Source organism: Sminthopsis crassicaudata, chromosome 2 (assembly GCF_048593235.1).
Source record: "Sminthopsis crassicaudata isolate SCR6 chromosome 2, ASM4859323v1, whole genome shotgun sequence".
In the NCBI taxonomy this organism is placed as follows: Eukaryota; Metazoa; Chordata; class Mammalia; order Dasyuromorphia; family Dasyuridae; genus Sminthopsis; species Sminthopsis crassicaudata.
In genome coordinates, this window is record NC_133618.1 from 409905875 (window position 1) to 409919916 (window position 14042).

A 14042-nucleotide genomic window follows, 5' to 3' on the forward strand; every position below is an offset into this window, starting at 1 on the left:
AGATCCAGCCCTCTGAACTCACTTGAGATCAACATAATGGAGGATGGAAACAAGTACAGGTCTGGGTGGTATAAGATTATTTGTAGGACTTTGGACCTCACTTTTCCTCTTGGGGCTTTCCTCATCGGTAGAATAAGATTGCTGTAATAGATCCCCAAGTGGACTAGACAGACTTGCTTTAGTCCTCTCCAGGACCAACATTCTATGCTACTGTATTCAAAGCATGAGTGGGCTGAAGAGCATACCTGGTTGATAAGTCTCAGTTGGGTCCTGAATGTGACACAGCATTATGGAAATGGGATCATAAAAGTAAAGAATTGGCTTGTCTCCTCCTTTCCCCTCTCCTCTTTCTGATCTACAAAATAGAAATGGATTGCCTAGGAGCATACTTACCAGCAGTGAGATAAATAGCTTCCTGGGCCCCTGCCACATTGCTAATGTGATTTAGGGCTCCATCTGTGGAACAACCTTCTTGACGAACTTCCCATCAGTGCCTTTGCAGCAAACTGGCTCTCTCCTCCCCGATCTCAAGGTCTGTTTCCCTGGGGTCTCTCTGCCTGAGTCCGTAAAGAAACAGTCTCCCAATAGCCAATTACATGGGCTGCCCATCTTCCCCCGCCTAGAATGGGCAGTGGAGTGGGACTTTGGTGAATTCTTCGGATGGAAAGACTTCCACTCAATCTGAGAGTGAGCACAGCTGCCCACAAACCGAACAGAGCCACTGGGGAGGACTTATTGGCCATGATCCCTCGCCAAACTGGCTGGTGTGAGCCATCACAAAGAGAAAAAGGCAGCAAAGCTGCTCTTCTATTTGGCTGAGTCTAATCGCCCTCAACACACCTGGTATGACCCAAAGAGAGCAATACAGAATCCCATCCATTTGGAACCAGTCAGTGAAGTGTTTGTGATCACTAGACCATGTAAATGACCTAGGAAAAGTCTCCTAAGCCAGTTAGTGTCATAAACAAAGACTGGATGTAGTGGGTTATTTTGAGAAAATAAATTCACTATCATCTAAAAATGTTTATCACTCAGTTCTCATTTGGACAGGCTAATTTTAAATGTTATATGGCTCTTCACAGTTTCAGCTCAAATGACAATTTCTCCAGGAAACCTCTCAGCTACAACTACTCTTTCCAAGTTCTCAGAGCATGCTGTGGCTTTTACACATTTTTCTGTTGTTTCTTATACTCTCCAGTAAGCTCCTTGGGGACAAAGACCTTACTGCACTTACATTCATACTCTCATCCTAAGTGGCTTGCACTAAGCAAACACTCAAGAAGGGAGGCCCAAAAAGCTGCCCTTAAGTCAGGAAGACCTGGCTTCAATTCTCTCAGACATTTACTGGCTTTGTGACCCTGAGAAAATTACTACTCGGGGCTGCAGTTTCTCATCTGTAAAATCAGGGAGTTACAACTGGCTTTCTAAGGTCCCTGCTGGTTCTCATTCCAATGCCTGTTAAGTGAAGTATAGAATCTCTCACTTTATATTGCCTATGGTAAATGACTAGGGTAGATAGCAACTAAAATAGGAGAGGAAAATCTTAACCCAGAGGGTTTTGTTTCAAATAAACCAAAATTCAGACTGATGATTCGGGGTCAGGCCCAACACAATAGTATGATCCTATCTTGTAGGAGGGCTCTGCCTCTTAAATGAATAAGGAAAGAAGTTTAAAAAAAGACTGCACAGAGACGGAACAAGCCAAATCAGGTTAGCTGTTTATTGGGGGAACTTTCCTCCAGGAACCAGCGGGGGAAGCAGAAGAGAGAGGGAGAGTTTCACCAATGGAAGAAAAGGTGGGGCTGGTTTCTGGGTTCTGCTGTCAGCCCTTAACTCCACACCTGTTACCCTGAGAGGATGCCCAATAAAATAGTGTAGAGACCAGACAAGCTCACAAACTATAAAAACAGATCAGAAAAACACACCAAATTTCCCAAAGAGGAATGCTTGATGTTGCGGCACTCTAAGGCTTTATTTTTCCTTGGTATTTGTTTTTCATCTACCCCACCCACCTTCAACCGACTTTTTAATAAAAACTTCATCTTTTCCATTCAAGAAAAGATCTTCAGATTAGACTGAAACCAACTTTTGGTGCCCACCAAGGTGGAGGGTGGGGTAGGTTTTTGCTGTTGTAGTCTTAAAGAAGTTGGAGACAAGTCATCAATTTCTCCTAAAAGTTACTTTAGGAAAGGACTATAATATAGTGCTAGAGGGACAACATCCAACTTCTCACTTTTTTCTTCCCTCATCTTTTTCTCACCCCGCCTCCCAACCCTCCAAGAACACATTGAACATGGGCCACAAAAGTCAGAGTAAAAAAAAAAACATTATTGCACATTGTTTATATTGTCAAATATAATGTGATTTAGGGCTCCATCTGTAGAACAACCCTCCTGACAAACTTCTCATCAATGCCCTTTAGATGTATACCAACCTTCTCCAATACTGCCTTTCAATCTGAACAATCTGATATCAAATGTTCTGACAGCATCCATCCCCTTGAATAAACATCTCTGCATTTTTACAAATGCTCCACCTCTTTCCTTCATACAAACAAAATCCCAGGCCAGGTTCTTATCCCATACAGAAGCAGAGAATAAAAGTGTCATCTACTTTTCAAAGATCTTATCTAGGGGCTGATTATTATAGGGGGAAACTCCACTAGCAGAAAGTCTAGGGGCCATCTGGAACTACAAAAGGCTTAGAAAACAACCTTTGCTAATTATTCCTTTTCTTTCTGACAAAAAGAAAGTCTAGCTATCAGTTTTTAGTAAGCAAGCCATAAGATAGTTCAACTTAGAACACTTTAGCATTATGGGCAGTGCATCACTCACAAACAAAACTTTTTTTTTTTTTTCCTAAGGAACCTTCAAGTAACATTAAATCCCTGATATAATTTGTAAACAAGACATCTTACTGAGCAAAAAAGCTAAGTCACTTCAGGAGGCAGCAGCATCTTTAAATACCTACAAGGCAGAGCAACATTTGAGGTTTTAAAAAAAGTTTAAAAAGGGACCCATCCACCCAATCCTAGAAGGCAGGTATTCAGATGTGTTTCTCTATTAAAACAACAATAATAACAAAACAGTGACACATCTAAACGATAAAAACAGAAACAAATATACATTTGACATCCAAGCCAAGAAAAACCTGCACCAACACTCTTGGCATTTTCCAGAAGAATAAAAAATTTCTCAGTGTCATTTTACAGTGGTATAGCTGCCATTGATAAGAAATAAAGTCTTTTTTAACAATAAAAACAGGAAACATTCTTTGACTAGTAGTCTATCCAGGGTCAGGTAGTCTGGCCACCAGCCAGGTCCTTCTGATTCCCTGGAGTCCCTGCACTGGAAGCCATTTCTATACAACCAGATTTTCAGAAGGAAATGTTCTTGGTGAGGTATGTTATTGCATTTTTCCACTCTCATAGTTTTAAAAAGGGCAAAAGTCCCCTAAGTCAGTGCTTCAACAAGGCCCTGGGGAGAAGAGGCCTTAAAAATAACCAAGTTCTGCAGCTGACATCCTAGCACATCTCCCATAACAGCTGATGGCCTGAGCAACCATGAGATTCCCCTGTTTGTTCCTTCTTCCACTCAGGCCCTGAGCTTAAATATATAGTCTTGGAGAAGCTTTACTTTATCTGTCAAAACATCCAGCTGGGAATGAATGATGTCCACTGAAGTAGCTACTCCCATAGGCCATAGAGATGCAGTGTCTTGCTTCTGCTCCAATCTGCCTGGGGAGAGATCCGGGGATGGTGACAGCCTGGACAGCTGAAGGCTGGAGGGCAGAGTAAGGGTGGTACAGAGAGGGGCCGGTGCTTCCAGAGAGCAAGCTCCCAGACTGATGGGGCTGGAGTGTGTCACGATAGGCTGAGCACAAGTCTTGCACAGGGGCCTGGATATGGGGCAGGGTAGCTGGGGGCTGGGGCAGGGGGTGGTGGAAGGTTGGCTGTTGGAAGAGCACCTGGGTAGGGGCCTGATGTGTACTGGGCACTAACACCTGGGGCTGCAGGGTTAGTGGCTGGTTCTTCACTTTGTTGGAATCCTTGAAGTCACCATCAAAAGCTCTGGAGGGGAAAAAAACAAATGATGAATAACAGCAATTTACATTTTTACATTATAAAGCATCTTCCTCATAACAACTCTATGAGGCAGGAAGTGTAATTATTCCCATTTTACAGATGAGGAAAATGAGACACGTTTTAAAAAAACAAAAGGGCAGAGGTTAAAAAAAATAAAGTTCCTTGTCTAGGTCTTTCAACGCCCAAGTTTGGTAGGAGGCATGTTGTCTCTCAAGAAGAGAACTGCTTCTTTGAAAAAGCTATAGAGTAGCTCTCCTCCCCAAAGGCTGGCACAGAGTCCTTAGCCTTGTCTAAGTGGTCAAGCCTTCAGGAAGTACTGCTAGGGAAGGGGATACCCACTCATTCTAGCGCTCTCTCCAGTCCACCACTGGTTCTAGGGATCTAGTTTACTTTCACAGCCAAGTGACTGGGGAACTTCTTTTGAGGGTTTTTGCCTCCCATGGCTTTTAAGTAGCCCCAGTGATTGACCATTTGGTGATCAGTCACTCATCCATTTAGCCAGTGAGATACTAACGCCTCTTGAAATAGCATCAAAGACTTAGATAATAACCAATCTGTACATTTACCTTGCCTAAGATGCGGCATTAATTGACATTTCCATACTAAGTACTTTGCAAATTTTTTATTGTGCTTATTTTACACACACGCATTCTCCATTCTGGACTAACTCAAAACTCAAATATATACAGCAGGATGGCATCATTCCAATGGTGAGGAGCTATTGTGTGTGCTGAACTAGACACATCAAGCTACAGACCCCCTAGGCTGGCACAGCATCAAGGAATATGAGGTAAGACTTACAATAGCATGACTTTAACACACGGACTGATCTGCTCTATAGAATAGTGTGATATTCTCTCCAGGTCTCTGGTCCAGGTGGGAGAGAGCTGCAGGCAAATCCTAGAGGCCCCAATGCAGGCTGCAGCTACCATAGATGGTGGGAAGCTGTGAAATATATGATCTGAAAGAGAAGTGAAGATTAAGAGAATGAAGAAAAATGTCTTCATAAAAATTCTATTCTCTTTTTATGTCTAAGTGGCTACCTTATGACTGGTCAACTCAGATCTCTCCTCTGAAGAACAGGTGAGCAATGGTACCTTACCTGCCCAAAGCAGTTCATAGCTCCAGGTGGAGCTCCACCCTTCTTGTATCAGTTCTACCTCAGTTTCTTGATCTCATGAAGCTGGAGCAAACCAGCAAATTGTTTCATCTTGTTGCCTACATCAACCTTGGAGTACCAAAAGCCTCAGAACTACTTTCTTTTCAGAGCTTTTCCTTTTGTTGACTTTAAAGTTCTCTGACCCTGTCTGGCTTTGCATTTCATAAAAAACAGGCACTAATACTGAGAAACCAAAAAACTGTGCCTTTTGAACAATTTCAAGCTCCATCAGGCAGGTGGAGGAAAAAGTCCCTTTTCCTTTGGGTTGGGAAAGGGCTGCTTCCAAATATGGTAAGACTTGGTCTTCTGGTTCATAACTGAGCTTTTTCTTCTTGTCTTAATTATGGAATAATAGAGTTCTAATGTGTGTTTCTAATATCTAATATTTATTTTTTAAACAGATACTTGAGAAATTGCTTTCTGGGATTGAATGCATGGCCTCTTTAAGTGAATTTTAAAAAATTTGTAGGATTGCTCTGCTTACTAGAGGTGCTGGTACCTATCTGGATTGATGCTAGAAAAAATTATGAAAATATCCATAATAATTGACCCAAAAATCCCATTGCCAAGTGTGAAACTCAAGGAAATTCAAGACAGAATAGAAGGTCCTAAATACCAAAATATTTACAGCAGTACTTTTTGTATTAGCGAAGAAACAAGAGCTAAACAAATTGTGGTAGATAAATATAATGCACTTTTACTGTGCTGTAAGAAATGATGAATATGACAAATTCAGAGAAACATGGGGAATCTTACATGAGTCAATGAAGAATCAAAATCAAGTCAGCAAAACCAGAAAAATATATTCACTGACTCCAACAAAACAAATGTTAATAATAAAAGATGGATTGCTTTGTGATAATAATGGCCTGGGAGAAGGTCAGAAAATGTACCTTTCTCCCATTCTCTGCAGAGATAGAGGGCATAGAGACGTGGAATAATGCATATATTGTCACTTGGTTGATGTGTTGGTAACTGAACAGATTTTTCTCTTAGTTTTTCATTCTTTGTTAAAAGGGATGGGTCATTTGGTGTGCTGTACTTGAAAATGAAGGTAACACGTGAAGATTCATATGAACTGATGCATAGTGAAGTGAGCAGAAGCAGAAGAATAATTTATCTAGTATCAGCAATATTGCAAAGATGATTAAATGAAAGATTAGCTATTCTTATCAGGACAACAATCCACAATTCCAAAGAATTCATAATGAAAAATGCTTCTCTGTCTTCAGATAGAACAAAAGCTATCAAATTAAAAAATATATATATTCCTGTCTTGTCTCCTGAAATGATTTTTACTAATTTTGTCAACTCTCTTGCTTTTGATCTCTCCTTCAAAGCAGAATCAACAACTTAGGATTTAGATCTATATCAACTTTCTTAATTTACAGGTGAGGAAATCAAGACCCCAAAACTAAGTGGTTTTTGCCCAAAGCCAGCTGGGATCACAAGTCAGAGCTGGAAGAGACATTAGCAAACATCCAATAAACTCCCTTCATTTAAATGGGAGAGTCCAAAGAACCAGGGTATTGCAGAAATCTGGGACTCTCTACTTATACGTTGACTCTTTATTCAAGGACTACTCAGTTTGTCCTAAGCTGATCACTGGCTACTATCTCAGGGGCTTCAGCCCACCTCCACCTGGGATAGAAGGCTTGTGTGCCAATCCCCTGGTGTTCTCCCAGCCCCTAGATGGGCAGCCATCTCCCTACCTTGTAATGAGACTTCCAGAAAGTAGTGGGCATATTTCTCCAAGAAACCTTTGGTTTTCGAGAAAGAGAAAATGGGCCAGTTATTGCAGAGGTCCTTCTCGCCGAGAGAGAACAAGAGGTAGTAATCCACATAGTGGGCTGGGGTCGGCATGCAGAGGTTCCATCCAAAAGCTTCCAGGAGGAGCAGCTCCGTCTGGAGAAGCTCCTTCTTACTCAGCACCAGCTGGTTGCTGCACAGGAGGCCCAAGCTGTTCATCAGTTCCAGTTTTGGCACTCGGTCCTCCTTCTCTTCAAATTTACCTGGGGAAGGGACACAGAAAGACAAGAAAGTGTCTGAAACTGTCCCATAGGGAAGACTCACTAATGTCCTGAGAGGCCATAAAGTGCACAAAAAAGTTAGCCATGGCTTTAAAAGAGTTCATGTTATAGCAGGAAAGACAGGGGAAAAAACGTAAGGAACACCTACCTGGAATGTTTAATTTGAGATTGCTAGCTTGGAAAATTACTGCTATATGCTTCCAAAAAGTCCCTATCCCCTCTTCACCTTCCAACACATTTTCAGAAACCATAGAAAATGGAAATCCTGACCATATATCTGCCCTAGGTAGTCAAAAACGTGGGAGGGAACTGCATGTTATTGTGTACATATGTATAATACATCTATGTGTGTATATACACACACAAACATATAAGTACTTCCTCAGGCAGTCCCACCTTGCTTATGACTTCCTAAGTGTGAAAACTGCAGGTGGAGAGCCTTCTCAACCAATGCAGATCTATACCTTTTTTGGCAACTTAATCCCTGTGGGTCACCTGGGGCATTGACTTGTAGACAGCCAGCACTTGGAAGAAGGGAATTTGAATCATAGTGGTCTTGATTCCAACGTCAGCTCTCTGCTAGGTCATGTTGCTACTAGCATAAATATTTTCGCCCTGGGCTTACTGATAAGGAAAATAAGGTAGCATCAACCAGTAAGGGTACAAGAACATAATTCAAATCCAGGACTCTCCAACCTCCAAGTCTAGTTCTCTTTCTACTATAGCATTTGTCCTCGGCTTCTGAGTACAAGAATTCTTGTCAAAAAAAGTCTACAAAAGGTGGCACAGTGGATAGGGCACCAGCCCTGAAGTCAGGAGGACCGGAGTTCAAATCTGGTCTCATATACTTAACACGTCCTAGCTGTGTGACCCATGGCAAGTCATTTAACCCCAATTGCCTTAGCCAAAAAAAAAAAAAAAAAAAAAAAAAAAAGTCTGCAGAGTCTGACTTCACATATATAATGGGTTATTTTACTGATTACCTTAATGGATGGGAGGGAAAGGCTAGAAGGAGGGAAAGAATTTGGAATTCAAAATTAAAAAAAAAAAAAAAAAAAAAAAAAAAAAAAAAGAATATTAAACATCCTTTTATCTCCATAGTTGTATAATTTAGTATCTACTGAGAAACTATGTAACATAAAGTTTGTATGAATTTAGCAACAGCTTAAGTAGACTTTTTTTTTTAATTCTCAAGAATATTTCCAACATTTGAAAGATAATAAAGGTGGCTAGAAGGGCAGCTAAGTGGTACAATTCAAATCTATTCTCAGATACTTATTAGCTGTGTGATCCTGGGCTATAACTTAACCCTGTTTGCTTCAGTTCCCTCATCTGTAAAATGAACTGGAGAAGAACAGCAAACCATTTCATTATTTTTGCCAAGAAAATCCCAAATGGGGTCATGAAAAGTCCTCCTGAACAAGGTAGCTCGGTAATACAGCTGAGAGAGTGCTGGAGTTGGAAGACTTGAGTTCAAAAGTGGTCTCATACACTTCCCAGCTGTATGACCCTAGGCAAGTCACTTAATCTGTCTTCCTCAGTTTCAATTGTAAAATGGAAATAATAATAGTACCTCCTTTTGAGGGCTTTTTTGAAGATCAGGTGAGCTATTATAAGGCACATAGTGTAACAGAAGGCAATATGTAAATTTCTTTCCTATTTCCAGTTAATATAAATGTGCATGAGATTTCATTCATCTAAGTTATTATAACCAACACTTTTAAGGTCTGCAAAATGTTTTGGGCACCATTATTATCCTCATTTTGCAGATAAGGAAATTAAAGCATATAGAGATTTAAGTGACTTGCCAGCTAATAGTATTTTCTGAGGCAGAATTCAAATTCAGCTCTTCCTGACTCTAGATCCATCCTCTATTTCCCTACATCTTCTGCCCCCTACATAACTCAGGTTACAAATAGCATTTTGCTTATTTACTATACTGAGCTATGCTGTATATGTGGGGGTATTAAATATTCCTCTCCTGTCCACTGCATGGTGCAGTCACTGGGCATTAACAGGGCTGTTTATTATTGGGCTTTGAACAAGTCACTTTTTAGGCCTTACTTACTTTGCTTTTTTGACAGATGAGGAAACTGGGGCAACAGGGTTAAGTGACTTGCCCAGCATCATACAGCTAAAAATGTCTAAAGCTGAATTTGAACTCAGAGTCTTTCTGACTCCATGTCTGACTTTCCATCCACTGCTCCATGTAGCTGATCTTACAATTATTAGCTCTGCAAATTTGACTAAAATCGATACATTCATGCTGAATTGTTCATCATTATCTTATCTTCCACTGAGCTAGGTTCACAACCTCAGTATCCATTCATTTTAAATATGCAACATGTTAACAAATCTTGTGCTTATTTTCTTCACATGGGCGCTACTCTAGTCCCGGCCTTCATCACCTCCCATCTGACTTGCTGAAGGAGCCCCCACACTGAGTCTCCCTACCTCAAATCTCTTCCCTACTCCAATTTATCCTCCACTCTGCTACCAAAGTGAATTTTCCTGGAAGAACAGTTCTAAGCATGACACTGGACACTTTAATGAGCTGCAGTGGGTCCTCCTTACCTCCAGGATCAAAAAGAATCTCCTTTGGATAAGCCCCTTTCTACCTTCCAGTTTCCTCATGGGTTGATCTACTTGTGACTTATTATATGATATCGTGTTTTCCCTCTATGGTCACTGGCTATACCTGAGGAAATTTATCTTCTACCTACCTGGTTATTTACAAACTGTCTCTCCCACCAAATGCTCCATAAGGGTAGGTTAGTGTTCCCCTCCCCTTCCTCCTTTTTATGTATATTTAGTGCTCAGGACATGGCAAAATCCTTATGTCTTTAAAAAAAAAACAAACCCACAAAACTTTGTATTTACTTTGTTTTTCAATTAACTTGAATATATTTTTTCTCCCTCTCACCTTAAAGCAAAGAAAAACCTTTGTAACAAATATGCACAAAAATTCCCATACTGTCCATATCCAAAAATGTATCTCATTTTGCAACTTCAATCATCCAGAGGCAGGGAGCATAGTGCATCTTGAGTCCTCAAAATCACGGTGAGTCTCTGCATTGCTGACTTACTTCCTCTTCTCCACTCTTAAGTGCTTATAAAACTGGTCTGTGCCAGCAGCTCTCAGGTGACTTACCTTCCCCCAAGGCTCAGCTCAGGTGCCATCAACATCAAGCCAACTGTGCTGTTAGTGCTGGCTCCTTCCTCTAATTACCCTGTATGTTCTTATCTATTAATGTACTGTTGTCATTTAATAAAATAGAAGCTCTTTGAGAACAGGGATGGCTATACTTCCTGTGTTGCAAATAGAATTACTGGGTGAGAGGGTTCAATCTAATCCAACCAAATCCAATCTTACAAACACCTGGGATAATATGATACTACTAATACTAACTAAGCAGCACAATCGGTAGAATGCTGGGCCTGGACTTCCTGAGGTCAAATCTGGGCCTGAGACACTTATTAGCTGTGTGACTGGCCATGGGCAAGGTACTTAACCCATCTGTTAAATGAGCTGGAGAACGAAATGGCAAGTCATTCCAGTATCTGCCAAAATACCTACCCCAAAACAATCCTACCCCCCCTTCAAAACAAATAGGGCAGCTTAGTGATATAGTAGATAGTGTACCAGGAGTCATTCAAATTCAACTTCAGACATTTACTAACTATGGGACCCTGGGCAAATCACTTAACCCTGTTTTCACTCCCCCCAAAGAAAACTCCAAATGAGATCACAACAGCACACAATTGAAAACCACTTAGCAACAACAACGAACACTATGTGCTAAGTGCTTTACAATTATCATTATCATCATCCTAATACTTTCCATATATAGTTTACTATGTACCAGGCACAGAGGTAAGCTCTTTACTATCATCTCATTTGATTCTCATAATAGTCTAGGAAGGTAGGTGCCATTATTATTCCTATTTTACAGATAAGGAAATGCTGCAGAGAGAAGCCAAGTGACTTGGGGGATATAGCTAGTTAAGTATGTGGTAAATTTGAACTCAGGACTCTATTCACTGAGCCATCTAGCTGCCCCCTCCCTGCTTACAAAAGCAATCATTCTGAGGTTAAAGTTCCCATTGCTAACAATTAATAGACAGTATCTTCTCGTATCTTCATCTTCAGGTCCTTATTAACATATTGAAAGCTGACCCTATAAGAGAAATTTTAAAGGAAGACTTGTTTCTTATGTTCCTTGTTAATCATTGGCCAATCTTTCATTTCCTTCTCCCGGATGTGAGAAAGAACTTCAATTCAGACTAATTTATATTCCTAAGTAGAAACACAAATTACAGTTCAATAAGCACCTGTAAGAGAAAGCAGCTGCTGACCTCTAATAAAAGTTTCAACCTATTCAGCAATTTCCCACACACCAACCTTTGTTTCTCTTAAACTGGGTAATCATAAGGCTTTGAACTTTTCCGGTATTTTTTTTTTTTTTAAGGATGGCACTGTACCTTCTTCAGAAAGGCTTTGTGATGATGGAAGTGCAAATAATATTGTCTACATTTTACAGAAGAGCAAACCGAGGCTCTTCCAGACCAGTCTCAGAAGCAGAATTTGAACCCCAAGACCCTTGACCCAAGCACTCCACTCCATGTACTAAACCATACAAATAGGATGAAAAGATTAATTGGGTAGTCTATGTTCAAGCCCTGCCTGCTTTCCAACTAGTACCAACTCTCAGACCAAAATAAAATAAAATAAAATAAAATGTTTAACTATATCTAACTGAATTACAATGAAGAATATTGTCCATTTCAAAATTTCCTTATCTTATCTTCGTGACTTGATCTACAATTAAAACTAAATGTAGTCCTCCCTCAAATCTGAAAGGGAGCAAGATCGATAGCTAAATTTTTACTCTTAGTGAGGGGAGAAGCTGGTGTAGTTGCTGGGAATGTCTCGTAATTTAACTGTTCTAAGAGCCTGGAGGTGGGAGGGAAGGAGGACCCCTGTGCTTGAGGGAATACAGAGATATAACATCTGAGCAGGAGGCGGCTAGCTGCCCTGTCCCAGGTGGGAGCCAGACTCATGCCTGTTGGCTATAGAGGTAGCAGCTGGGGTCCTGCTGTCCCTCTCTGTTCCCAGCTGTTGTCTAGAAGCTCAGCCCCTTGCCAACCCGGAACGCATTCGATCTTGGAATGAAATTAAGATCCAAGGGTCAGGATATTGCTCTGGGAGGCAGTCTGGAGGAACATAAAAATTAGCCCAGAAGTCTCCCCTAACAGTTATAAATAAGCTCTTCCTTGTCTCACTCAGTTCCTCCCCCCCAATTCTGTTCTCAGGAGGCTGACTTTAAACATCAAACAATGCACTTCCCTTAAAGGGCCGTAGTCTGCGCGAGTGCTATAATTAGTTGCTTGGCTTCTGCACGTTCACAAGCATACCACTCCTCCCTCCCCTTCTTTTGCCCCCAGTCACAATCATGAATCAGGGTGAGCAGCCCATTGTCCAGGCTGTACAAATCTGACTCAGCTGTCTCCGCCTTATCTCCAATCTGCCCAGACACCAGATGCAAGAAAAATTCTTTGGGGGGAGTCACCTACAAAGGGGTCTTGGGAGGGTCATGTGCATTCTAAAACACCAAAGAAAACCTTAAATTCCCCACAGCCACATTCCTTTCTCTTCCTCAAATGTATACTTTAAGAAAGGAGGATGAGGGGAAGGAAGTTTTCCAGATCCACTTAGCCCTCTCAATGGAGTTCTCTGGTCCAGGCAGAGACAATGAAGGTGCTGACTTCAGTATTTTACAAACACAGTGAGGGATCCATTAGGCAGAATTTCAGAAACCAGCCAACTATGTCGAGGGGTTATGACAGTAACATAAACATTTCTTTCCTTGGATCAGGAATTTATGTTTGGAATTGTGCTTCCAAAGAGGAAGTATTGGTTTGTTACCTCTTTAGAGAAGGGAGCCCCTCCTAAAAGGGAGACTTGGCAAAGGTGGACAGGAGTCAGCCAACTTTCCTATCTTCTCAGGGAAAAAAATGACCCCACATTGTTCCCTAACCCTGATCTAAGTGGTGAAGACATTAGCCATCTGCACATGAGATCTGGAACAACCTTTGCACCTGGGTACTGAATGAAAAATTAAATCTATTGAGGGCTTAGATCCACTGTTCCTTTGTAGGCAGTTACAGTGATTTAAGGTCCTGAGGAAAACTACTATTCTTCTAGAACCACAGTGGCTCAAAACACACCTTTCTTAAACCAAGCCCCCTCTGTTTATTTTAGGACACAAGCCTTCCTGATGTTCTCACAGCCTACCTCCCAACCCAGATCTTCCTCTTCCTCACCTCTGACAGCTGGTTTCCCAGGCTTACTCTGTTCAGATGCCATCTGCAAGAAGCTTTTCCAGGTCCTTCCAGCTAATAGCACTTTCCCTCTGAAATATCCTTCTATATAAAGATCTATGTAACTAAACAGACATGGTATCTATATATGTCTTTGCATTTATAACTATAGCTAGCTACATCTCAAGTCTCTTTCATCTGTATTGTTTGCATAATTGTCTCCCCAATCAGAGGAAGCGAGGTGGTATAAGGGATAGAGCAGTGGGTCTGCAGCCAGGAAGGCCTGAGTTCAAATCCAGCCTTAGATACTTGCCAGTGGTATGTTCCCAAGTCATGCAAACTTTTCATCCCTTCAATGTAAAAGGGGGATAATAATAGCACCTATTCCCTGAGACTATTTTGAGATCAAATGAGGTAATATTTGTATTTAGCCAGTGCTTGGCACATA

At 41.1% G+C, this 14042-nt stretch overlaps 1 protein-coding gene across 4 annotated transcripts in view; it reads right to left on the reverse strand.

Annotated features, from left to right (window-relative positions):
* Positions 1-1706: 1706 nt before the first annotated feature.
* Positions 1707-14042, reverse strand: part of CCNJL (cyclin J like) — a 49123-nt gene continuing 36787 nt past the window's right edge. For all 4 annotated transcript variants that reach the window (XM_074291973.1, XM_074291970.1, XM_074291972.1 and 1 more), the window contains exons 4-6: positions 6956-7255; positions 4886-5045; positions 1707-4069 (exon numbers count right to left, since the gene is read on the reverse strand). In XM_074291973.1, the coding sequence (XP_074148074.1) occupies positions 3637-4069; positions 4886-5045; positions 6956-7255 (893 nt within the window). In that variant the 3' untranslated portion in view covers positions 1707-3636. The remainder of the gene's footprint in view (positions 4070-4885; positions 5046-6955; positions 7256-14042) is intronic.